The 25078-nt window shown below is 29.6% G+C and overlaps 1 protein-coding gene across 3 annotated transcripts; it reads left to right on the top strand.

The window, feature by feature from the left end:
* The first annotated feature begins 556 nt into the window (after positions 1–556).
* LOC100159559 (lysosomal alpha-mannosidase) lies at positions 557–24707 on the top strand. 3 transcript variants are annotated; one of them, XM_008188943.3, is made up of 16 exons: positions 557–872; positions 4073–4175; positions 5488–5569; positions 5697–5882; positions 7086–7291; positions 12714–12850; positions 14991–15124; positions 16901–17120; positions 17469–17668; positions 18487–18910; positions 19642–19858; positions 19958–20075; positions 20159–20435; positions 20531–20770; positions 22076–22225; positions 24276–24707. In XM_008188943.3, the coding sequence occupies exons 1-16, from the start codon at positions 768–770 to the stop codon at positions 24501–24503; spliced, it is 3027 nt and encodes a 1008-aa protein (XP_008187165.1). In that variant the 5' UTR covers positions 557–767; the 3' UTR covers positions 24504–24707. The 3 variants fall into 3 exon arrangements, with proteins under 3 accessions (XP_008187165.1, XP_016663245.1, XP_008187164.1); XM_016807756.2 differs by lacking the exon at positions 14991–15124 and adding an exon at positions 13237–13370; XM_008188942.2 differs by lacking the exon at positions 14991–15124 and adding an exon at positions 13033–13169.
* Positions 24708–25078: the final 371 nt, after the last annotated feature.

Genomic DNA, 25078 nt, shown 5'->3' with positions numbered 1-25078 from the left:
GTACATATTAAACGGTTAAAAATAGCATATTATATGCAGTGTTAATCACGCTGAAACATTGAAATAATGATTTAATTTGAATATTTTTTTTAAATTGATCATAACGCCCATTCATACTTTACACTTATACAAGCATTCTCGTTATACTTTAACTATACTTTAACGAAATAACAAAATAAATTAATGATAATTATAACAAATTACCGGTCCATCAGTATATTATTATAGGAACGGCGAACAATGCGCCAACAATTATAGGTAATAGGTACCATATAGATACCATACATCTTCGGCTACAATATGGTTCGTTAACTTTTGCAATGACAATCAAACAGACACAAAAATCGCAGGTAATGGATAAACGTTCGCTTGCGTTTTATTTTTTCGGTGTTTTTGTTTTGAACACCTGACCGCTGATCAAAGGTTATTGTGGCCGAGATAACGTCATAATCGGCTACCACACACACACACACACACACACACACTCACACGATATAATCTGTTCACAGGAGGAGTAGAGAAAACCGGTAGGATGGCACACTATAATACCGGTCAAAACGTCCGGTCTCCGTTTCAGTCGGCAACCGCTACAACAGCCGACTTCAGCTAATGCAACAACGGTTGTCGATTTCGCGCTCGTCCTGCTCCCGCTGCACTCGGTGGCCGATGAAAATAATACATTACATTTGTTATTATTTTTATTAGTTGAGTCTTAGTGCACACAGATAGATAAGCCGTTTCGCAAATTAATCGTTTCGAGAGACATTATGCATTGCTCCGTCGACAAGGCGTTGCTGGTGCTGATCGTTTGCACGAGTGCATACGCCGTGCCCTGGAGAAAAAGCGAACCCAGTGCAAAATGTGGATACGAGGTATTTAAAATTTAAAACTTCACGCTAAACCGCGGTCTAATATCTCGGTCCGCGTCAAAAACTATACGGACATCGTGTACGACTATAATGTTATACAGTACGATACGCAGTACTTACCTACGCTTGTACTAAAATATATTATTACCTATATACTGCAGTATACCTGGGTATACTCTAGGTAGGTGCTCTAGGTATACTTTTTATTTAGTAATATTCATCGATATAGGTACTTTTTGTAGATACCTATATGGCTATATCGAAAACAGAATTAAATATTAATTATAATAGACTCGCGCAGTCAACCGATTAAAATTATAGCATTGCAATGTTTTTTTTTACACACTGTAAACTGTTCGATTATATTATATACTTGTATTACAAAACTTTTAAGCCACAGGTATATACTACATATTTTATTTCATAAAAATCGTAATCAAAAGTTTGATGATCAATATTTGAGTTAAACAGTAATCGTTTACATAGCATATATTAAGGTCATTCATTCGATAATGATACAACGTGCATAAATTGCTAAATTGTATTATATCTGTTTAGTATTTATTCAACATTTTGTACACATAAAATAACAGATGAACGAAATTATTAATTCTTCAAAAGATGATAATTTAAAACGAAAATTCTGAAGTGTGGATTTGTTAAGCAAACGTGTTGTTGTCTAGTAATTAAAGTTTGTTTTTGTATAAATATTAAATACCTACTATTAAAATTGATATTAACGATTGGTAAATAACAAAAATCTGATTTTTTGAGGTTTTTTGAATAGTAATAACTAATAAGTATAATAATATTATAAACGCCTATAATATTATTTTCATAAAAACAAAAACAACGCGCTAATGAAATGTTATGAATATTAGCATAGATATTTAAATTACGATATAAAAAATATTTATCGCCAGGATAATTTATATAGGGAGTGTAGTTGCGGTATTAAAGTTGAATAAGATCATAACCTATTGAATATAACCCTTTGTTTTGGTAGAACTCGATTTCGTATATTTTGTCGAATAACAAAGGAATCTCTTAAATATACTACACGGTTTTGTACTAAATAAGCTCTAATATTTTCAAATGTTTAAATTATAATATTGTACCTACCTACAGTTTTTCACACAAAACAATCAAATTAAAAGTTATTTGTGAGGAAAAAAAAATCGACCAATAAGGCTAAAAATGTCTACATAATAAACAATCTTATATAATAGGTACTGTTATGGTTAAACATCATCTTTCAAATAATTAAAAAAAAATAAATAATTTATACAAATATTAGATAATAGTGAAGTATTGTGTATAATATCATTATGATGGTTAGTCAACAAGACATAACACTTGTATACATATTAATTGAAGTTTTAATAATTTTAAATCGGAAGAAGCCTTTTTTCACCTCTTGAGATTTAACATAATTTTATTATTATTTCAACTTTGATCTCCATCAATTTAAATTCATGAATATTGTTTCGGTAGGTAAATATTATGCAGTTGTTAGTTTGTACATTGTACATTTTGTGGGAGCTTTCTGGACCGTTTGTTGATCTATAGGTTTATTTTATTTTATTATTTCCGTACAGCTGTAAAATCCATAAAACATTGCGCCAATATAAAATACATTTTAACGGACGGAATTGTGATATAAAAACGGTACCATCAAAAATCACAGTTCACAATAATTTTATTCTACCCGTATTTTGTCCAATATTATAAAAATAGATATCGTTTAGAATTTTAAATGTGTGTACAAGATCAAAACTAATTAAACCGTAAATTTGCCTATATCATATTATGAGCATCAATGATAAAAAAACGTGTTTATTCTACCAATGGAATAAAATGTAGATAATTAGTCAATTACCTAATTGTATTACAGTCCAATTTCAAATGATTTGATGCCGAATATCAAGAATTAAAAAAATTAAAACTAGTTAGGTACTATAGTATAGGTGCTCTTGGTTTTTATATGATGGCAGTCACGATGGAATACTATAATATAGTAATATAGTAAATGTTCGATAAAATTTCATTTAAAATACAAATCAGTAAAAAAAAAAAAATCAGACTTATTTGGCTATATTTCAGTATTTCCGATAGAAAAAAATACTGGTCAATAAAATACATATTATAATCATTATGTGGAATTACTATAATTATGATATTATGTAACACAATCTTATTAGTTATCATACCTCCGTATTAATCACTGTTAATAATCAAAGAATACATTATAATATGATAACAATATTTAATTACAAATAAAATTACGAATGATTTGTTGTCTTTATGTTTAATTAAAAATATTTATTGAAAATGTATTTATTTATTTGATTGAACAACTTATTATTTGTATATAATACTCATGTTGTGTGTATGAAAATAGTTATATACTTGCCAGTTTTTACTTGCTAAATAATATGGCCAAGTATAAAAATAAAAATTAATGTATATACCTAGGTACCCACTTAATAATAATTATTATCAGTAAATAATATTCGTGAATAAAACGAGAATATTGAAATAGGTACCTAATATGAAACGCTGCAAAACGTATAGTATTAAATTAATACAATTAAATATTACCCTCGTTACACGAGGTTTACGCCATACGTTTGTAATGTTTTATCGATAATTTAGTTGGTAAAATATTTTTCCGGTCGTAAACATTGATTGGTTGTTAAGTTTTCTTTTTAGTTTTACCGAGGTATTCCGTACATACAATATACATTTATTATAATAGATATACAAGTATATACAACAAACAACTACTAGGGTACCTATGGTTAAAGACATAAAACTATATATTATGTAAACCAGCTACGGAGAATGAGAACCTCCTCATGAATAAGTAAAACCATTTTCGAATATTATTATTATACAACGAATACCGATAAACGTTTAACGAGAAATCATAAATTAAACATATTATTATTATTATTTTGTAATAATTGAAAACGACGAGTCCGGCAACTTTTTTGGTATACTTCTGAGAAACTACCAAATAGGGTAACGCGGCGTATTTTATCTGGGTAAACTTACCTACATTATTAAATAAACCGAGCACGTATACAAACAATAATGACGCTGGCTGCACAATTTTTTTATTTGTAGAACAACTTAACGGTGAACATTTACTATATGTATAGCAATATTATATTACTATTTCTATATGGCTTTTTTTTCAGTCGTGTCATCCAGTCAAAGAAGGATATCTCAATGTGCACTTCATACCTCATACACACGATGACGTTGGCTGGCTGAAGACCGTCGATCAATATTATTTTGGCAGTAATTATTACATTATATTATTATTTATACTATATAGGTATGCCTACAATAGATTAAAAATTTCAATTTTAAAAACTCCAAAGTTCAACTTTGATCTATTTGAACGCTCGCAGTACGTAATACTATATCAATACAATAATAAAATCTATAATAATATCCAATAATATGTTATAGTCTATCGTATATATTAAGACCTAAGTTATGAGTCAGCTATATTTAAATGATATGATATGTATTAGAGCAAGCAACTATAGGCTAATCCATGTTTTATTTAAATGTATTTTTCTTAAACACTTTTTGTTAATCTGACCATTTTCATCCAAGTGTTTTAGGTTTTTAATATTTTTAAATTTATTAGCTATACACGTATTTTTTATATTCCGAAGCAGAATGGTTTTTTGAAAGTGTGAGTGGTATAGTTTATAATTTTTAAGTAGGTATTTAAAGTTTAGAGAAGTGAAGTCACAAGAGAACTCTGAAAATTGCAGTGATGTACTTATTTACTAATCTAAGAGCTTATAAATAAAACTATAATAAACTATTAGTTTGATATTTGATATTTTGTACACTAAAAGTTTCAGATGAATGCTCTGCTTTAGAATATACAATTAAAAATAATGGTTTTGGCATTCAAACAAATATGTAAACCTCTACGATAAAACACTTAAACGAATGACCTAAAATTCGCATAATATTGTTGAATATTAAAACACAAACTTTTTAAATTTTAAGTTCCAGTTGGAAAAACTGCTCTAACTATAATTGTAAAACGCAATTAATTTAAGACATGTATATATAGTATATAATTATATACATGTCTTTTATGATTTGAAAATGTCGGTCGATACCAGCGATACCTATAGTAAAATAAATACTGATTCTATTCTACAAGAGTTTCGGCAATTGTAGCTCATAGCATTAAGGGAAATTATAATGTACAATATAATTATTATATTATTAATAAATTTAATACATTTATGTTATATAGGTACATAAATACATAATTCCTATATATATATATATATATATAGTGACTATAAACCAATACATAATAATATTAAAACTGATGATTAAAATTGTAACGCCAATTTAACATGAAAAGTGTTTCAAACTCTTCTTGGTTAGTTTATCATAAAACAAATAATTCTGTTTTGAAATAAAGCGAAACTGAATTAAATTTAAATTTTACTGTGGATTTATACAATATCGCGAGTACCAATGGCGTGTGTAAAAAAAACCACAAAACAATGGCATTTTGCTGTTTGTGTGACGGTTTTTGTATTAATCGTTTTATTTTTTATGTTTTGCTTAGCAAACAGTTCCATTCAATTGGCCGGGGTGCAATTCATTTTAGACTCTGTGATTACCGAACTGGCGAAAGACCCGAACAAAAGGTACGTACAAAAGATATAAACATATTCCGTTACAATCTGTCGATAGAAAATTGAAAAGAAAAATCAAGTCCCCCCCCCCACCACTCGCTGAACTTTCGTAATCAACGTGTTTTGGACGTCTCTCCAGGTTCATCTACGTGGAGACGGCGTTCTTCTGGAAATGGTGGGTGGATCAGTCCGAGGATACGCAGAGCATCGTAAAAGACCTTGTGGCGTCCGGGCGACTGGAGTTCATCGGCGGCGCGTGGAGCATGAACGACGAGGCAGCTGCAAATTACATGTCCATTGTCGACCAGTTCACTTGGGGTCTAAGGTAAATAATAATGAACGCGTCCGATTCCTGCTCGGTGGCCGGTGCACGCAACGGACGAAGCCGCGTGTCGTCATCACCGGCCAGACTTATCATAATATTATAATATTTAAACCCAATACGTCGTACATATTTAGCAATTTATTATCAGCATCCACCTGTGTAATGGGTTATGGTTACTGTATTTTGAATTGCAGTCATCGCCTGTAATGACCATTCGTCGTCCGTATAAGCCTAATGAATAAATATGACAAACGACATTCGTCGGAATTTTTGTTTGACGTTTATTTTGCACGCATTTGCGAACAATATGCCTAATAGGGAACGCCTAAGTCGGAACAAAAATTACGTGTGAAATATTTCTGAACCGATACGAAACAGTCCGAGACCGGTGTACAACATACACGTCAATCAAAGTAGTCACCTACAACACTATACACCGCAAACAGGTTTTTACGTGTACGGCGAGTGATTAAAAACAATTATATATTTTATAAACATATTGTTTTGGTAATAAAGTAATGGAAATGATAATTATTAAGAACGATTGCGCACATAATTATTATATGTTAACGATTTCGTCTGTACAAAATGTATACCATTTTGGTACCGACCTATATAAGTGCAAATAGGCCACATCTTTTGAGGAAACTCGTAAAATTGATTAAAAATGAAACTGGGCGTAGTCTAATTCTAACCCTCTACCGCAACTATGATTATCGATACACAAGTTCAAATTATTATTTACATTCAACAACTATCTCATATATATATTAAGCTGAGAAAAATACACTGCTGAAAAACACATATATTATATTGGTTTATATGTGGTAAAATATTACCTGTTTGTTCATAATATTATTCTCTCACCACATTATCTGCGGAAAACTCAGCAGTTCTTAAAGTGCGTGTTTGTATATCACCTATCTGAAATACTGTGCCACAAAAAAAGTTCAATCATTTTTATTTTTTTAATAATATTTATTGAGTTTGATTTTTAAAATTGTAGAAAGAAATTATACTTACTTAGCGCTTTTTGCTTACTCGGCATAGTTTTTTTTTTTTTTTTTTAGGGGGAATCCAAGTCCTTCTTAGCCCACTCTATTTGCGCCAATATAGGAGATAGTAGATAGTATAGATCTATACCTCCTACATGATTTACGTGATATAGCTTAACAACTGATATCACTGGCTCGTTATTTACAGAAAGTTAAACGACACGTTCGGAGAGTGTGGAAGACCTCACATCGGGTGGCAAATCGATCCATTTGGCCACTCGAGGCAAATGGCCACGTTGTTCTCACAATTCGGTTACGACGGTCTGTTTTTTGGACGGCTAGACTACGAGGAAAAAATACAAAGGCTAACGAACAAGACGGCGGAGATGATTTGGCAGTCCAGTCCCAATATCGGTAATTACATTATAATACATCAATATGTTAGAGAACATGTTCGTCGGACCAAGTGTATAATAATTACTAATATAATAATAATTTCGTTTATTATGTTATCCGTCCTTTAAACACGAACACCGCATCTGTTGTTGTTGTGATAAGTAAAATTGTACGTAGGTACTCAAAGAGAGATTAAATCTTCAGACGTGGACAAAAAATTATGAGATCGGACTTTGAAGTAAACCACCTGGCGTGGTTATTAGAGTTTGAACCAATAAAAATAATTATACCTATTATAATACTACGATTCTTGTTGAAAAACTATGGTAATAATAGAAATAATATTTTATGATCTGGTTATATTTTTGTTATCGTGGACAGAGCCCGGAGCTATTGGTCTTACAATATTTTTACGAAGTATTTTCTCTCGTAAATCAATTTCGGTGCAGAATTTTCGCATACTACAGATTTCACTTCGAGTAGAGCAATTTTGATTTTAGAGTAGTTTAAAAAACATATATTTTGAAATACTTTGAGTTGTAACAAAAAAACAGAGAAGAATATATTTTGTTAATGCATTTATTTTTGAACAATAAGCATAAACTATTTTTGGGTAAACATATGTTAAATGTCACTTAGAATTGTTTTTAAATGTAATTTCGTTGTAAAATTTTAAAAATAAATACACTTCTAAAATAATACTGCAGGCTTGCGTCAGATTATGCGAAACGAAACGAAACGAGTGCTGAATATCCAATTTCGTCTTTGCCTGATTATTGATGTTTGAATTATTGTATAAATGGTATTATAAGACGACAAGACTTATAAACTATACAATAATTATAATATTATTGATTTTTAATTTAATAAGCACAATATTGTTTCCAAACAAGAGTTTAGTCGATCGCTTCTTTTTAAAGGCATTAGGTATGCACAATAAATTAATATACTGTTAACGTGCTCAAGCTTAAACCGATAAAATAATGCATTTCACGGTTTATTTAAAATGTAATTAATTATTTGGACGTGGATTTGGATTTGTTTATGGTTTAGTCTGAAATTAATTCATTAAGACAGGTATTAATGGTTTGATGATGGTAAAAACATACGGTAAACATGATTATAATAATATATTGTACTAAAAATAAGCTGACGCGTTGTACATAATATTATTGTTGCATTATCGTATTTATTTGGTATTTGTTTATCTACACGTAATATTATTTAATATTTATTCATTATATCGTTTATAATCGATGAATGATAACTTATATTTAGGAACTATTATGTGGTTCAATGCGTAACGAAAATTCGAAAACTTTAATCTCACCACGTTAATAAAATTATGTACTCGCGATGTCACGACACGCGTTGACATACAATTTATTTCATTAAATTCATTAGCCATCGCAAGTCGTGTTTACAAAATGGATCACAATATTATCCAAATCGTATCTTTTAAAAATCATCTTAAACTTCATATTATCTAATTTCGTTATACTTGTTTTATTACAGGCTTTCGTTTTTAGGCCAACATTTTTAATTAGCTTATCCACTCGTCCGGAAGTATTTTATCTTTTAAATTAATTTTGTAATATTTTATTGTACATAATCCTCCCGCCCAGCGTTCCTTACCCACTTCATCAATTTAAATTAATTTACTCCACTCACTAATTTGTCTATGCAGAACCTTATTTTTCCGTAGAGTTTATCTTCAAGTAATCGTGACCGCTGTACTCATCGCTCCCCCCACAATAAGTTCATAAAATAATGTCTTATCTGGTTAATATTATAATTTTTCATTTGTTTGAAATTCATACCAAATATCCTGCTATCCTGGTAATTTTTGTTATTACATTTTCTTGGTTGTTTAAATATATTTATAAAATATGTGTTTTGTTTCTGGTTTTCAAAATATGGATACCATTATTTACGTTGTTCTAAATGTATTGATCAATGATTCCATTTAGGACAAATAAACGACATTTGTGTTATTAGTACATTAAAATTCTTATGATAAGAAATATATTATGTTCATTAACTTGACAGTTTAAGATTCATTTAATAAATTAACAACACAAATATTTTTACTGGTATATTAAGTCTTATAAATTAACAATACATATAATATGTTTATTGATTTAACAATTCGTTTTATTTATTTTGAAATTATGTAATGACGTGTATAGGTACTACAATAATAATAAAAATTGTCTATTTAGTATTTGGTTACATAGTTACATAATGTAATTAATGTTACTGGCTCTAGACAATAACGTTTTTGTCGTGCACATAATATAATGCGTTGTTTATGATTGTATATTATATTTTATAATCTATACAGTGGAAGTGGGTACCAGCATATTCATCGCATAATAATATAAGTGTGATAATTAGAAGGTTGGATACCGACTGTTTTTAAGGAGTTCAACATAGGCAATTTTCTATGTGTGTGTATGAGGGTCGTGTAAATGTGTGTGTAGTAAGTGATATTAGTGTGAGTGACTGTATAAAAGAATAGTTGAGCTCACACGTTCACGTACTATGTACATGTTAATAATGCTGAGCTTTGTACACTAATTACAATTAATGAGAATTTTAGAGACTGAAGTTTCGTATTTCCAAAAATATATAATTTACTGAGTGACATTATACTGTTGTACGAATTATGATCACTTTTTATACAAATTTAACTAATTGAAGAGTAGGCGTGTATATATGAGTTGATTTTCGATATTTTATCACCAATATCCAATATTTAGCTCTAAAAATTGTGGTATTTTTGAATTTTAATTACTGAGTTTGGTAATTATTAAAATATCGAAAACTGACTTTTTAAACAGACACAGATTAACTTGTATTCTACAACATTGATAATAGGTGTTTTTACTCTCAAACCGCTCAATAAACAATATTACCTTTTTGCAAATACAAAAATTAATTTTCATAGCATTTTTCTATACTATCGATACTCCCTAATAGTAAATATTACCAAACATTTTAAGAGAATATATTTTGGTTATGAAAGTCCAATGAGAATTTATTTTGTGAAAACCTGATGAATGAATTTTTAAAGGGTATGATTTCGCTCCAGGCATATCTTTTGACTCAGATGGGACTTATATTATATTATTCATTTGAAATGTTGGAGCTTTAGGTATTAAGTCCTATGAACTAAAATATCATGAACACGAGATTGTTTTATCCGTGTTATTTGACTAACCTCAACGTCGTCTTTTCTCTAATAAAATTGAAATAATCCAAAAATTCATTACATTCATATATATTTTTGATACTTTCAAGTTAACCCTTCGTTGGTTGCTCGATATTTTGTGACGTTCGTCGTCACTTGGGATACAATTATTAAACGCCAATACTATTTATTGTTCCAAACCATTTTAATTATGTTTTATTTTTTTTTTATAATTATTACCTTGAAATAGTTGGTCAATTTATTTATTAGCATATTTACTGTAATAAAAAAATAACATCATAATAATGTATTATATTATGGAGTATATTAATAGAAAAAAGAATTTAAATCCTAAAAAATCTGAAAAATCCTTATTTTTAATAACTGTAAATACACTAACAAAGCAAAACATTTGATAAATATAATAAAATATATTTTCAAATATAATTGATTTAGATACAAAAAATATATATTTATTTTGCATGATTTTTCCATTTAATAAATACTATGTTTATAACCTTGGTATAAAAAGTAACACCCGTTTAGATACACAATGTCATAACAGTCGATTTCAGTATATGAGTATAACACTTGGATAGGTATGTAACGAAACCTTACCAAAAGTTTTGAATAAATAAAGTTGATCATTGCTATCGACGAGAGGTAGACGAAAATTGGGCTACCATTAATGAAATAATGGTATTGCATTATGAAACATAAGTTAACTGGTATATTTGATAAGAACGAATCGAGGCCCTCAATAACCTTTCTTGCCTCGGTCTATATTAGATAATGGTGTGTTGTAAAACGTTTAAAACGCTCGATTTAGTTATGAGGTCGTCTATAGACTTCCAGTTAAGACTGTTAGTTAAACGTGATTTTGTGGTCCTATTCGCCTTATTCTTGAGCATAGCGTATGTTCCAGAATCTCCATATTTCTGGTGATTCAAAGCAGCTCGATTAAGAGCTTATCAAAAGGAAATTTGCACTTTGCAAACTTTGCAAGTTATGTTCTTAAAATTCTTTGTACGCCACCAAATTATGTCCCGAGGTTGCTAACATGCGTGGTACAATGCAGCATCTCGTCTTTGCCTGAGCGTGTGCGCACTACGGAAATTATATTTCATAGTGAGTGACAAATAGACAGTTTTTAAGGAGTTAAAAATAGGCAATTTCCAAATTCTATACATAATGTAAATGTGTCTCCGTAGTAAGTGATCATTAGTGTGTGTGCATGTGTATAAAATAAATAGCGGAGATTTCCCGAACGCGCATGAAAAGGTCAACGCCTCGATGTTGCGTACATGAACGGTAAACAATAATAGTAAATGCTCATTTGCATTTATTTTTTGTCAATCCTATACCGACGGACCTGATAACGTGATAAGACTTGATAAGACATGATAAGACTTCTGAAAAATTATTTGAATTCGTTAATATGTCTACTTGAGATCGATCAAGCCAAATTTTAAGATATTTAATTTAACTTTCGAATAATCAACATTTCAAATTTCGTAAATTTTAAATGTTCAAACAAAATTTATAGGAGTTTATGTTACGGTAGGTTTTGTTCACAAAACTTCCATAGGAGGTGGGGTGGGGGGAATTTAGTGCCACAGAACAAAATATTGGCAAAAACAACGATTGAATAACTCACATAAATTATAATTATTTAATATTAACATACCTATATAAAGGAATAAACCAAAACTCGAGGGGGTTTTCGCCCCCCATTACTCTACTTGAAATCGCCATTGATATGCTTTAAGGTACCTACCTCACCGTTAATCTCGGTCCACTACTCCTTTTTCATTCCACATAATATGTAACCACTAATTACAAATATAGCCAACGAGCCTATAGAAGAGGGTTGATGTCGAGCGCCAATGTGAACCTTTACTTTTACTATTTTATTTTAATTAACTTAGTTAAGTCATATGATATTTATTTTAGATTTAAACTTTAATTTTATCACGCCTCGATTGTGGTTTAAGGGCTTTGCCTGTATATTATATTACCTATAATAGATTAAAATATTAAAATATTAAAGAAATTGTTTAAGTTATTAAAAACGTAAATTGTATAAACTTGGATTGATCGAATCGGTAACGGATTTATACGCTTCTCGCCCAGCACCCTGCAGAATATCGTAATTTCATATATATATACAAATTATATACATCTATGATATAGTTGGTCATACCTATATACTCCACATTTCTCATAATCGTTTCACTTTCGGTTTAGGCTCGTCGGCTGATCTCTACACACAAGTTCTCTACAACTATTACAGTGCTCCAGACGGTTTTTGTTTCGACATCGTGTGCGGCGTGAACCCGATCGTGGACGACATAAGGAGTCCCGAGTACAACGTAGAGACCAAGGTAGGGTATTGAAAAATTAAAACATTTTTATTTTTGTCCCTCCCCCGCCCAACGATCCGTATGCATTTTTTGTCGGCCACGTTCCGTTAGCGGTATGTACACATATATAGGTATATATTAATATATATATTATATTTTTGTGCACTTGGCAATACGAAAAAAAAAAAATCAAAATAAATTAGGCGAATTATTTGATGAATTACTTGCGGTACCAAGAGAAAGCATACCAGAACCACGGCAACGTGATATTGACAATGGGCGGAGACTTTACGTACCAAGACGCCAATTACTATTTCAAATCATTAGACAAATTAATCAAGTAAATCACTAAACGTTATGTATTCGATTACTAAACACATGTACGTACGATGTATATACACATACAGGCGAGCCGGTTGATTGAGTACGTTGAAAAACAAAGTTCTCAATACCGTTCTAACAATGTGATATTAACAATGGGCGAAGACTTCCAGTACACTTCTGCTGCTATTAACTTTCGTAGTATGGACAAACTCATTAAGTTAGTACACACAGCGTGGCGCACAATGACTTTTGTATAATATTTTTTGGCTTCACTTCACTTGCACGCGTTGAAATAATAATCGTTAAATCGCTGTGTATAATATTATATTGTTCTAAAGTGTATGACACGTAAACGTCCAACGATGTAATATTAATAGGTATTTTATTGTTCGAACGCAGCGTAACAAAGATCATTTTTTTTGTTTTTAATTAATATTGTATACGATAACCGGACAACATTAACACTCTCAGGACAGAAGCTTTTCGTGGTTGTGCGTTAAAAATTATAGTGTTGTTATAACTTATATGAACAATATAATATCATGGTGAAAATAATGGTTACAGATTTCGAAGTTCAAAATAATGTTGTAATAAGAAATTTCAAGGGGTTGAACACAGCTTTTTTATACCTATGATATGTATATTTTAATCATTTAATGATAACACAATTTTAGCAACTATAAATATTATTAATCTAAATTTAACTATTATTTTGATTTGGTCAAAAGTAACTGATAGTTATAATTAATATAAGTTGTGTAAGACCAGAATTATTAAAATAATATATATATTCATATACTTAAATCACGTAACTAAAAAAATTTATCATAGATAATTAAATAAATATAAATCTTATACATACCAAACTTCATGTCAAATAAACTACATTTACATCTTTGAATTTCATATTAAATTATGGAAGAACAATTTCTAAGACCCGGGTTCAAAGTTAATTTAATGAAGATAGGACAAAATAATATGAAATATATAGTTTTATTTTAAAACAAAGTTTTCTTTTCTTATAAGTAAATTTGATTGTTTTAAACATTAAACTAGAAATTCTCAAAATTATAATTATATTTTATACACAAAATGATTTAAAAAAAAAAAAACATAAACATACATTGTTTTAAAATCAATAGTACAAGTACATATTAGGCACCTAAATCATTTAAAAAGTGAGTTATATACCTAATAAAATATAAATCATTTGAATTTTCAAAGATATTTATTGAATTTTGTATTTTATGTTTCATCGTGTAACATGTTTAATTATGTATTAAGATACGTATAAACTATATTCATTACTTCTATGACTCAGGATAAAAAATTTAATATTTTCAAGAATAAAAAACATCACAATTTTTGTCATGACAACATATTATAGTATAATAGTGTGTAGTAGAAACTACAAACTGCAAACTTTTGAAAACTGTCTTGAGCCTCTTTATTATTTACAAAATTTCAATAAATAAACTTATAAGTTATAATATTATTCATTCATATCCTAAAGTCATATCGTACATTTTAATTTCTAAATATTACGAAACTGGAACAACTCATTTTAAAATAAGACGAAATAAAAAATTCATACAACTTTATGGTTATTGTTTCATAAAAATGTCCTTAGTAATTAAACCCACTAATTATTAACTCAACGAATGCGAATCAAATAATTTGTGGAGAACATACATATAAGCATACTGCATATTATATTAAAATTGACGAAACATGACCGCTTCTTGTATTTATATATATATATCAAAAAAATACAAATCACGTCATATGCGAGATTTTTTTTTTTATCGGAAATCATAATAATGGTCAATGTTTTCAGGCTCAAAGACTTATTGCATATGCAACCAATCAATCTTTACATTATCGAACTAATAACATTATATTAACAATGGGTGATGATTTCCAATACGCAGATGCAGCCGTTAACTTTTATAGCATGGATAAACTAATTAAGTTAGTATAGTTAAAATAACATTGTATATTTGTATAATATTATGATGTGCATTTATAATCTTTCAAATTCAATAGTTCCATCAAATAAACGAATGTAATATTGTAATGTTATAAGTTATTAAAGAGGACGCCGCACACGTATGACGTGTTGTCTCCGTCTTACAAAATATGATTATCATAACACAAAAAGTTTTGTGCGGAACAGTTTTACTCACTTTGTGCTTATGGTAGAGTTACCGAAATTCCACAAAGCATATAGGGAAGAACTTTGTCTGTGTCGTTGAGTATTTATTATTTGGGTAACATAAAATATACATTTAATATATATTGTTATATTGTTATATTGTTATCAGTTTGAGAACATAAGATTTTTTTCTTTAAATTGAATTATTAAAAATTGTTGGTTAGTGCTATAAAAAAAACACCACTATACTACGAAACAGATAAAGTTCTTCCCTATGCGCTGTGGAATTTTGGTAATAATTCTACTATAAATACATAAGAAGTAAAATTTGTCCTGCGCAAAACAGTTATTTCTATGTTGTATAAATTTGTAAGACGGAGACAACACATGTGGTTGTGACGTCTTCTTAATAACCATGTTGATTATTTTGCTGGGGTATTTTTAGAAGCATAGGTAAACAATTTATTGCTCATTTATTGCTTTATTGTGAAATATTTATTGTTATAATAATTATTGAAAAGTTGTAATTCTAAATCAATTTTTTTTTACAATTTTAGCATTAACAACAACACTATTTACTAGATTCCCTTAATAATATTTGTATTGTAGGATAGGTTTTTAAATAAAAATATTTTACTGACCTTTATCCGTCGGAGCATTTCATACAGAATAAGTTTATTTTTATAAATATAATTTATATTCTGAAATTAATGCATAAAGTAGGTACTTTTAAAAGATTTTTATTAAATATTGGGTATGCGCATTTGAGAGTCATTTTGTACTAAATTTCTTTATATAATAATAATTTTTTTATTTTAATGCATTTCATTTCGTTACATTAAATATTAATTAATCATCCAAACAAAAATATTGAAGGACTGGCTATCGTACTAATTATTATTTATTATTAAAGTACCTATATACATGGTTATAATTTTTAATTTATCTACGCTTTTCAAATAAAACCTTTTAAGATTTCAACATTTTGTATTAAACACTGAATAATATATTATTATTACGTGTTTATATTTATCAAGTTAATTATTGTGTCTAATCGTGTTTTTCCACGTTAAAAACTTTTTCAACCTCGTATTTTTGAAATTTGATTTCTAGAATTTATTGAATGAAAGAATGAAAATTAATGATTGCAAATTAAGTTTTAATATAGAAAATTGGTCCTGGAAATTAGTATTTAATGTAGTTATAAAATATATAGTACCTATGTGAAAAAAAATTAGTTACCTACTAGAATAAATAAATAATAAACGCAATCATGTAATAAAGGAATATTTTGGAAAAATCAAATTTCAAAATATTAATAGTTATTAGAAAAAGTTGTTGCTGGTGCTCAAGCAGTATTGAGTATTTGAGTCGGGGAAAAAAATGATATCAAGTCACTCTAATGCATAGATTATATTTTATGTTTACCACTGCATCATTAACAATACAATTGTTTGAAAACTATATTGCACGGTGGTTTGGTTTGGATAAAAACATTTTTAATACTATTAACAATTATGGTATATGGACAGTTAATTTCCTTTTATCAAACAAATTCATGGATTCCGAACTTAGCCTTATATCGTTTGTAGACATATAAACTCAAAACAAGCGTCCGGAAGTAAAATTAACGCAATTTACTCTACACCATCATGTTATCTGAAAGCTGTCAACGATCAGAAAATTACGTTCCCGACCAAGCAAGACGACTTTTTCCCATACAAAAGCGACAAACATTCGTATTGGACTGGATATTTTACGTCCAGGCCCACACAAAAGTACTACGAACGAAGGGGAAACAATCATTTACAGGTACGCGACCGTTGAAATCAATGTGTATCTATATATATTAGGTATAATTTATAATACTTAACAGTTAAGGTGAGTACATTTTATATGCTCTATAATAATTAGTATTATATTTTAATCGTATTTCGGTATAATATATGTATACACCTTAACTGTTAACATAAGACATTTAATATGCTCTATAATTAGTGTTATTCTAATTGCATCTCGATATACCGAAATACTCGACCTGCCAATCATCACTACGACATTATATTAACGATAATATTATTACCTTTAATATAATTAATTAATATCGTTATAATATAAATCGCAACCTTCCGCTCCATTGTGATTATTAATACTTTTTAGACTTGCAAACAATTATCAGTCCAGAGTCTAGCGGGCGCCAAGTACGAGCCCAAAATTACCCCACTCCGTGAAACGATGGGGGTGATGCAACATCACGATGCCATTACCGGTACAGAGAAACAACACGTGGCCAATGATTACGCGCGGTTATTGAGCGAAGCGATCGAAGAGTGCGAAGAAGCGTCGTGCACGATATTATCGTAATGCGTGATATATACATATAATAATTATGGGGGGGGGGGCACAGAGATACTTACTAGGGCACACGGCGTATACTCACGTTTCTAGTTTGTTTTTTAGCGTGTACCCGTTAAATTTACGACAATACGTGGATATACGGCGTATCTATAGCTTTTAGAAACGTTAAGCCAAGTTGCATTAACTGCAGTTCAATACGATTTTAATGGTCCAATCATGGACCTCTAATTTAGGGCACCATTACCACGCTATTTGATTCGTTAAATGTTTAGTTCATGCAACCCAGCATGAATCACGTGAAAAAAATATTCTAAAAATTAATTGTAATTTTCAATTCGCATATGGCTAATACCAAACATAGTAGATTTCAGGTGATTATCAAAAAATATTTTGAGAACTAAAGACCAAACCAAAGTTTGAGAATCCATAACCTCGAATCTGGATAGATAATCACCAGTTGTTAATTTTTACACAATTTAAAAATATCTATCATAATATGCTTACACATAATATAATGTGGCGTGAACGTTTCAAAGTACATTTATCAACAAGTAATTGAATAATCATCCAAAAACGACCCTCTTAAAGTACAAAGTATACTTGTACTTCATTTACATAATTATAGAACTCAGCGAAAATACTTCTTTCGTGGGAAGTGATGAAAATGTTTTTTCCTACTTTAAAAAAAGATAAATATTACGCCCCATTGTCACTTACGTACGAAGGCTCGTATCCGCCAAATCGGCACTGAGCATATAATATAATATATTTATTACGCCGAATAAACCACGACTACATAGAGGTACGCTTTCGTTTTCAGAGGGTTGGCCGCCGGCGTGGAAACTCCTGCAGAGTGCAAGACCTGTCACCTGTTGAACATCAGCCAGTGCGGAGTGTCCGAACACAGCGAACAATTCGTGCTGACCCTTTACAACCCGTTGAGTCGACCGGTCACGGAATTCGTCCGGTTACCCATACCCTCCGAGACGGCCTACAGCGTAGTCGACCCGTCTGGGCTAAGGCTCACGGTGCAGTTCGTGCCTTTGCCAAGCGCAGTTCTACGTATACCGGGCCGTGAGTCGTCGGCCACCGTCGAACTTGTGTTCCAGGCCGAAGATTTACCACCACTGGGGTACAAGTCGTATTTGGTCACGAAAGAATCGAGTAGTAGTTATCTAAACACCTTACGAGCCAAGAGGTCGGCAGAATCGGAAACCGGAGGTCCCGTGGACATCGGCGATAGAGTAAGTATCACGGTCGTTATATTATTATGTATACGCGACATAATATTATATCACTATTATACATATACTATTGTTGTCACCTATAACTAAACTCGTATATTTTACATATTTTGATTTAAACGAATCTGCAGGTACCTATTATGGTTGAAAACGTACATAATATGAACTATTTTCATCAATTTTTCAGAACATTTTCTCAAAAAACGTATTTCGTCTTTAAAGATTTGTGTATTTTAAAGACCCAATTTGATTAAATATAAAAAAAAAAAATCAATTATATTAATTTTCTATAAATAGCCAGAATTGGTGCCATTTAAAAAATAATCTTAACAAGTGTATCAATGTATCTTATTTAATAAAACCGTTAGAAGTATATCCAATCAAATAAATAAATACCTATACTACCTATACAATTTTTTTAAATGTTGCGTTTCTCCTAAAAAGTTATGTTTGGTTAAAATTTTATTTTCTCTCTTTTTAACAATTAATATTAAATTTTATTACAAGTAGGTAAGTAAACATATTGACATAGGTTAAATTAAACATAAATTAAACATACCTGCATTTAACACATAATTATTATGAACACTTTATACTGGCTTTTTAAAACAAAAATACGTGTCTTCATAAAAATATAAATAATTTAACATACAATTGTTTCGCACAAAATATATGTGACTTGGGACCATTTTAAATCAATATATGTCCATTTAAATATATCTTGTTTTTAGCGTTTAGGTCTGACAATCGATGATAGCGACCCGAGACGTTTCGTACTGTACGTCGATAACGAGGAAGTACCTTTGATTCAGGAATTTTTATATTACAAAAGTATGGTCGGAGATAACTTGAAAGATTATAAGAGAGCGTCGGGAGCATATATATTCCGTCCCGACGGTGAACCTATTTCTGTATGCGATAATCAGAAAAAGCCACGACGCGTCTCAGGTTAGGGGTTTTTTGTTGAATTAAATCGATTTGTATTGGTGTCACGCCGATGTTATTTGCTTTTCATTGTAACATAGCATTATTTATATTGATCTACAGGACCCGTAGTGCAAGAAATTCATAGAGAGTGCAACGAATGGGTGAGCCAGGTGATAAGATTGTACAACGGAGATGATCATATCGAATTCGAATGGCTTGTGGGACCCATACCAAACGAGTAAATATAAATTAAACAATTTTTGTTGGCTAATCCCAATCAGACCTAATCTAATGTCGCTGATTTTGTTTGTTCTGTCTCAGCGATAAAATTGGTAAGGAAGTCATATCACGTTTTCGAATTCCGTTTTACAAAAACAATCAAACATTCTATACCGATTCGAACGGCCGAGAAATGTTGAAACGTATATTGAACTACAGACCTTCGTTCGCGTTAAAAGAAAACGTGGAAAACGTATCAGGAAACTATTATCCAATTACTTCTCGCATATCGTTGACAGACGAACAGACACGATTTTCCGTTCTCAACGACAGGTCTCAAGGAGGATCCAGTCTTCAGGATGGTGAAGTCGAGCTCATGGTACCTGCATATTATAATAATAATATATAATATTATATTGTATCAGATATTATCTTGTGATGTCATTATAACGACTTTAAATATATCGTTCTTAGGTACACAGAAGGATATTCCACGACGATGCCTTTGGAGTTGACGAAGCGTTGAATGAGACCGCCTTTGGAGTGGGCTTGGTAGCCAGAGGACATCACTATTTAACTTATGGACCAGTTGATAAACTATTTGAGGTAGAAAGGCTATTGGCTCAAAGGAAACTTATCAGGCCACAATATTTTTTCACAAAGAAACATAGTGTTGTATCTTACGAAGAGCTAAAGAAATCCACTGCATTACAGGTAAGACGAAATAAATATTTATCTGAATAAAAAAATGTTTATTATAAATTTAAAAACTACGAATTATATTTATAATACATGAAATATATTACACGTATCATGAATATTTATAACTATGTAATAATAATTAGTTTAAATTTAAAACTGTAAACCCAAGTGATGTGTATCTACGCTATACATAATATTATGGTCTGTTCTATGAAGGTATAAAACAATTTGATTACAAAATATGTGTTACTTATTTTTATAGGTATGTGTTACAAACTATAGTCAAATACAAAATAGGTTATGAGGAAATATAAAAACAAATTAACGAGGTATAAGAAATTATACTAGCGATGCTTTAACATGTTAATTTCTTAATCAAAATTACATTAATTCTGTAATATTTAATTAAAAAACTATAAGGAAGATTAATAAATCATAATCATAATAAGAACACTCTCAATTCTTGACTTTATGATGTGTTCCCTTTAGAAAACAATTTATATTTCTGTAAAAATAGTCTAGACAAAATCGTAAATACCTATATTGATATAGTTTACTTAGAATGATGTAATAATAAAAACAATCATTTTTTTAGTGATTAAATAATTGGTTTACTTTTTATAATTCACAGTTACTCTACTTACCAAATTATATAAATATGACGGAAACGTTGTTCTAGAAGAGCATTCAACTTCCAATTCTAGTCATATAAAAAATATCTGAATACAGAGTCCGTACATTGAATTTTTACCATTTAAAACAAAAAATAATAAATAAATACATCAAATATTAAATTAGACAATATATTTTTGTCAAATTAAATAGTGTTACCTAGAGTTCTACGCATAATTTAAGAGTTATTGTCTTGTTAAGTAAAAAAAAAAACTTTAAAAATTAGGGAATAATCGTTTTAAATACGTATTTAACTATTCTGGTTTGTTTAATAGATTTTAACTAAAAAACACTTGAATTTAATTAACTTTATTTAAAATTTGCGACAATTACGTAGTAAAACTAAACAGCTTATGAATAATTATCATTAGTGTCCATAAGTAAATCAAAAATGTAAATTTTATTAATGAAGCATATTATTATCTACAGTAAGTTACGAAAATATAAAACTGACATTAAATTAAATGTAATCAAATTTATATAAATTGAATCAGGTTTAAGTTCCCATATATATATATATATATATATATTTTTTACAAAATATTTATAATTATGTATTACAAATTAAGTTTGCAATTAATAATTTGTTTGCATTTTATTTTCAATTGATTTATAACATCTTAATTGAGGATACAATTTTTTTAGTATACCGGTCTGAAAAAACCTTTACCAAATAACGTACAGTTACTTACTTTGGAACCATGGAAAGACGGATCGGTGTTATTAAGATTTGAGCACATCTTCGAGTACAATGAAAATAAAAATTTGTCAACGCCGGTTGTCATAGACGTACAGGTATGTTTGTTTTTTTATGAGCATAGTTTGAAATTTAAAGTAACTTTAGGATTATAAATTCATGATCGGTTTTAGTGGGGGGTGTGACATCCCCTTCCCCACTTACAACACCTGGTTCATTTTAGTCGGCAAATTTGTCATTTTGATATAGCGGTCGGCAAATCAGCAATTATGATTTTATTATAATTTATGATTATTTCAAAATTCAAATATAATTTAATTACCTATTATGACCAAATATAATAGTAAATAATATTTAAGAACTACAAATAGGTAACAATAAATAATTATATAATGTAAATATATATATAATATTGCGTTTCAATCATATGATTTTGCCAGTAGCATGTCATGTAAGATAAATAGTACTCAGCATAGAATAACAGATATTGTTGGGCACAAAATTCCATTCATTCCATGCCAAGCGCATCGATTGAATATACATTTGTTGAACAAGTTAATCTATCAAAAACTCACCCGATGGACTGCAAGGGCTGAATCAATTAAAGCTGTTTGGATATCATATGAACAAACTATTGATACATATTACAAAGGTCTCTCTAAAAAAATTCTCAGTTTTGACTTTGTAATTTGTTTATCATTTATAAATATGTCATGTTTAAAATAAAAATCTTCACAGAAAACTTAGAAGCTACAGAATTAAATTCAATTGATGCTTTAATGTTACTAACACATACAATTGACAGTTTAACCAGAATGAGTGATAATAATATGGCAGTAGATAATTTAATAGAAAGTGCAATAATTTTTGCTAAAAAATTTAATATTAACCCAGAAGAAGATTTTAATCGACACCATCGAAGAAGATTGAAAAGCTTTTTACAGAATGGAATTAAAAAAAGTATTCAATACGTTAATACATTTGTCTTCTGAACACTAACGGGAGTTGTAACGAATATTTAACTGATGAAATTGATATTCATTGCATGTTGAAACATTAGGCTCTTCTTAAAGAATGACGACTTAATATATTATAAAAATATTGTAATTTTGTTTTAAAAATAATATTCTTTTAAATAAACTCTGTCTAATGATTTAGCAACTTGCATTAAGGGGCCTCGCTACTTTCGTCAATTTTAGCTGAAAAGACCTAGAATATTGACAACATTAAAGTTAGTTAACGTTGTCCGATTTTGATTTTGAAAGAAAATTCAACTCGCCAGCAATTGTCTATAGATCCTACGAAGCACTTTTTAAAATCTAAATTTTATATTATTTTGAATTGTAATTGAAAACTTGAAAATATCAAATTTTTCGGATCATAATTAAAATTAAAATTAATATTAAAAACGGAAAATGTTTCGTACGATCTACAGACATTTTTCTGCTAAATTCAAATATTTTTTCAGAATCAAGATCAGACAACGTTAACTAATTTTTATTTTGTAAAGACAAATGTATGTTTCTGTAAAATTCGTGTAGTGAAATTGATATATTTATCGAGTTATAAACATGTATATGTGCGTACGAGAGACGATACCCTCATTTGATTTCACTCACACTAATAATCATTTACAACTAACACATAGATCTCGGGTGGCTATGACAAGATTAGCTAAATGTAGCCCTTGTTATGATGACCTGTAATAATGACCGTAGCGAGGCCCCTTATTTAGTAAATCACTTAATTTTCAGTCGGCAAATTATAGTGAATACACCAGGGGGGGGGGGGCACCCCTAAAAAAATGTATAGCGCCGGCCATGTATAAATTGTATGCATTTGTTTGGTATTTATTTTGTTCATATTTACCTTAAAATGTTTAATATTTGTGTGGTTTTGAATTTTGATATATGAGTTCCAAGTGTTTTATTTAAATCGTACAAGAAGTAGAATTAGTTTGAATATTTTTTATGTTTGCAGAGTAGAGACGGTTATCAAGGTTTTTAACTAGTTTTATAACTGTTGTATGATAGCCTAATATTTTACTCGATTAGTTATCGAAACTGTTGTAATTTTATAATTAGTTATAATATTATCATTATTTTTTTTTTAAAAATATTTTGTAACAATACTTTTTGATTGGTTTAGGACTTGTTTACGAAGTTCCGTGTAGTTTCACTAAAGGAGACAATATTGGGTGGAAACCAATGGCTCGCGGAAAACACTAAACTTACTTGGATGCCAGAAAACAGCAATTCTTCAGGCACCGAACAGCTGACAAGGCCTGACCAAAACTCGATTGACCCTAAGCACGTCATGTTAACTCCGATGCAGATAAGGACGTTTGTAGCCGAGATTATTCCAAATTCTTCGTGATTCGTTACCAAAAAGTTATAGTTTAGTGCATTTTAGAATAGTACATAATATATTATATTTATAATTTTTAATGATACAACTTTTTATACCTAGGTACATAGAATGAAAGGTATTTATAATTTATACAATTACATAGGTTATTACTAATTGATACATTACAGAGTACGATTTAGACTGAGATTAAAAATGTTTTTCTACATTGAATTTGTGTTTACTTTATTGAATATCATTTTTTTTTTTTTATGTTTAAAAAAGGTTCGTAATAATACGTTGAATGAGTTATGAATTGTCTTGATCATGTTAAAGATTATGAAAAAACAAGTATTAAACCGATAAATGCATAACTCGAAGTTAGAACAGACTTGTTAGCCACTAATATCATAATAGGATTATGTTTTCCACATTATTTTATATAAATTTAATAATGAAAAATTTCTGTTCAAATTCGTGAAATAAGATCTAGAATTTCATTTATGAGTTACACGAACAATGTCAAAGTTTCTTTTTAATACTTTATTGTATTAAAATGTCTTTGTTTTATACTCAGAATAATCTTTTATTTTCAAAAGAAACGA

This window comes from Acyrthosiphon pisum, chromosome A2, assembly GCF_005508785.2.
Source record: "Acyrthosiphon pisum isolate AL4f chromosome A2, pea_aphid_22Mar2018_4r6ur, whole genome shotgun sequence".
NCBI classification, from domain to species: domain Eukaryota; kingdom Metazoa; phylum Arthropoda; class Insecta; order Hemiptera; family Aphididae; genus Acyrthosiphon; species Acyrthosiphon pisum.
Note: the sequence above shows the minus strand (reverse complement) of the source record. Positions and strands in the feature narration are given on the sequence as shown.

Excerpts from the sequence above, each read along its gene's own strand:
- LOC100159559 (XM_008188942.2), top strand. The coding sequence starts at position 768 with ATGCATTGCTCCGTCGACAAGGCGTTGCTGGTGCTGATCGTTTGCACG. Across the intron at positions 5,883-7,085 it reads CAGTTCACTTGGGGTCTAAG|AAAGTTAAACGACACGTTCG; the intron begins GTAAATAATAAT and ends CGTTATTTACAG. Across the intron at positions 22,226-24,275 it reads CGGTTGTCATAGACGTACAG|GACTTGTTTACGAAGTTCCG; the intron begins GTATGTTTGTTT and ends TGATTGGTTTAG.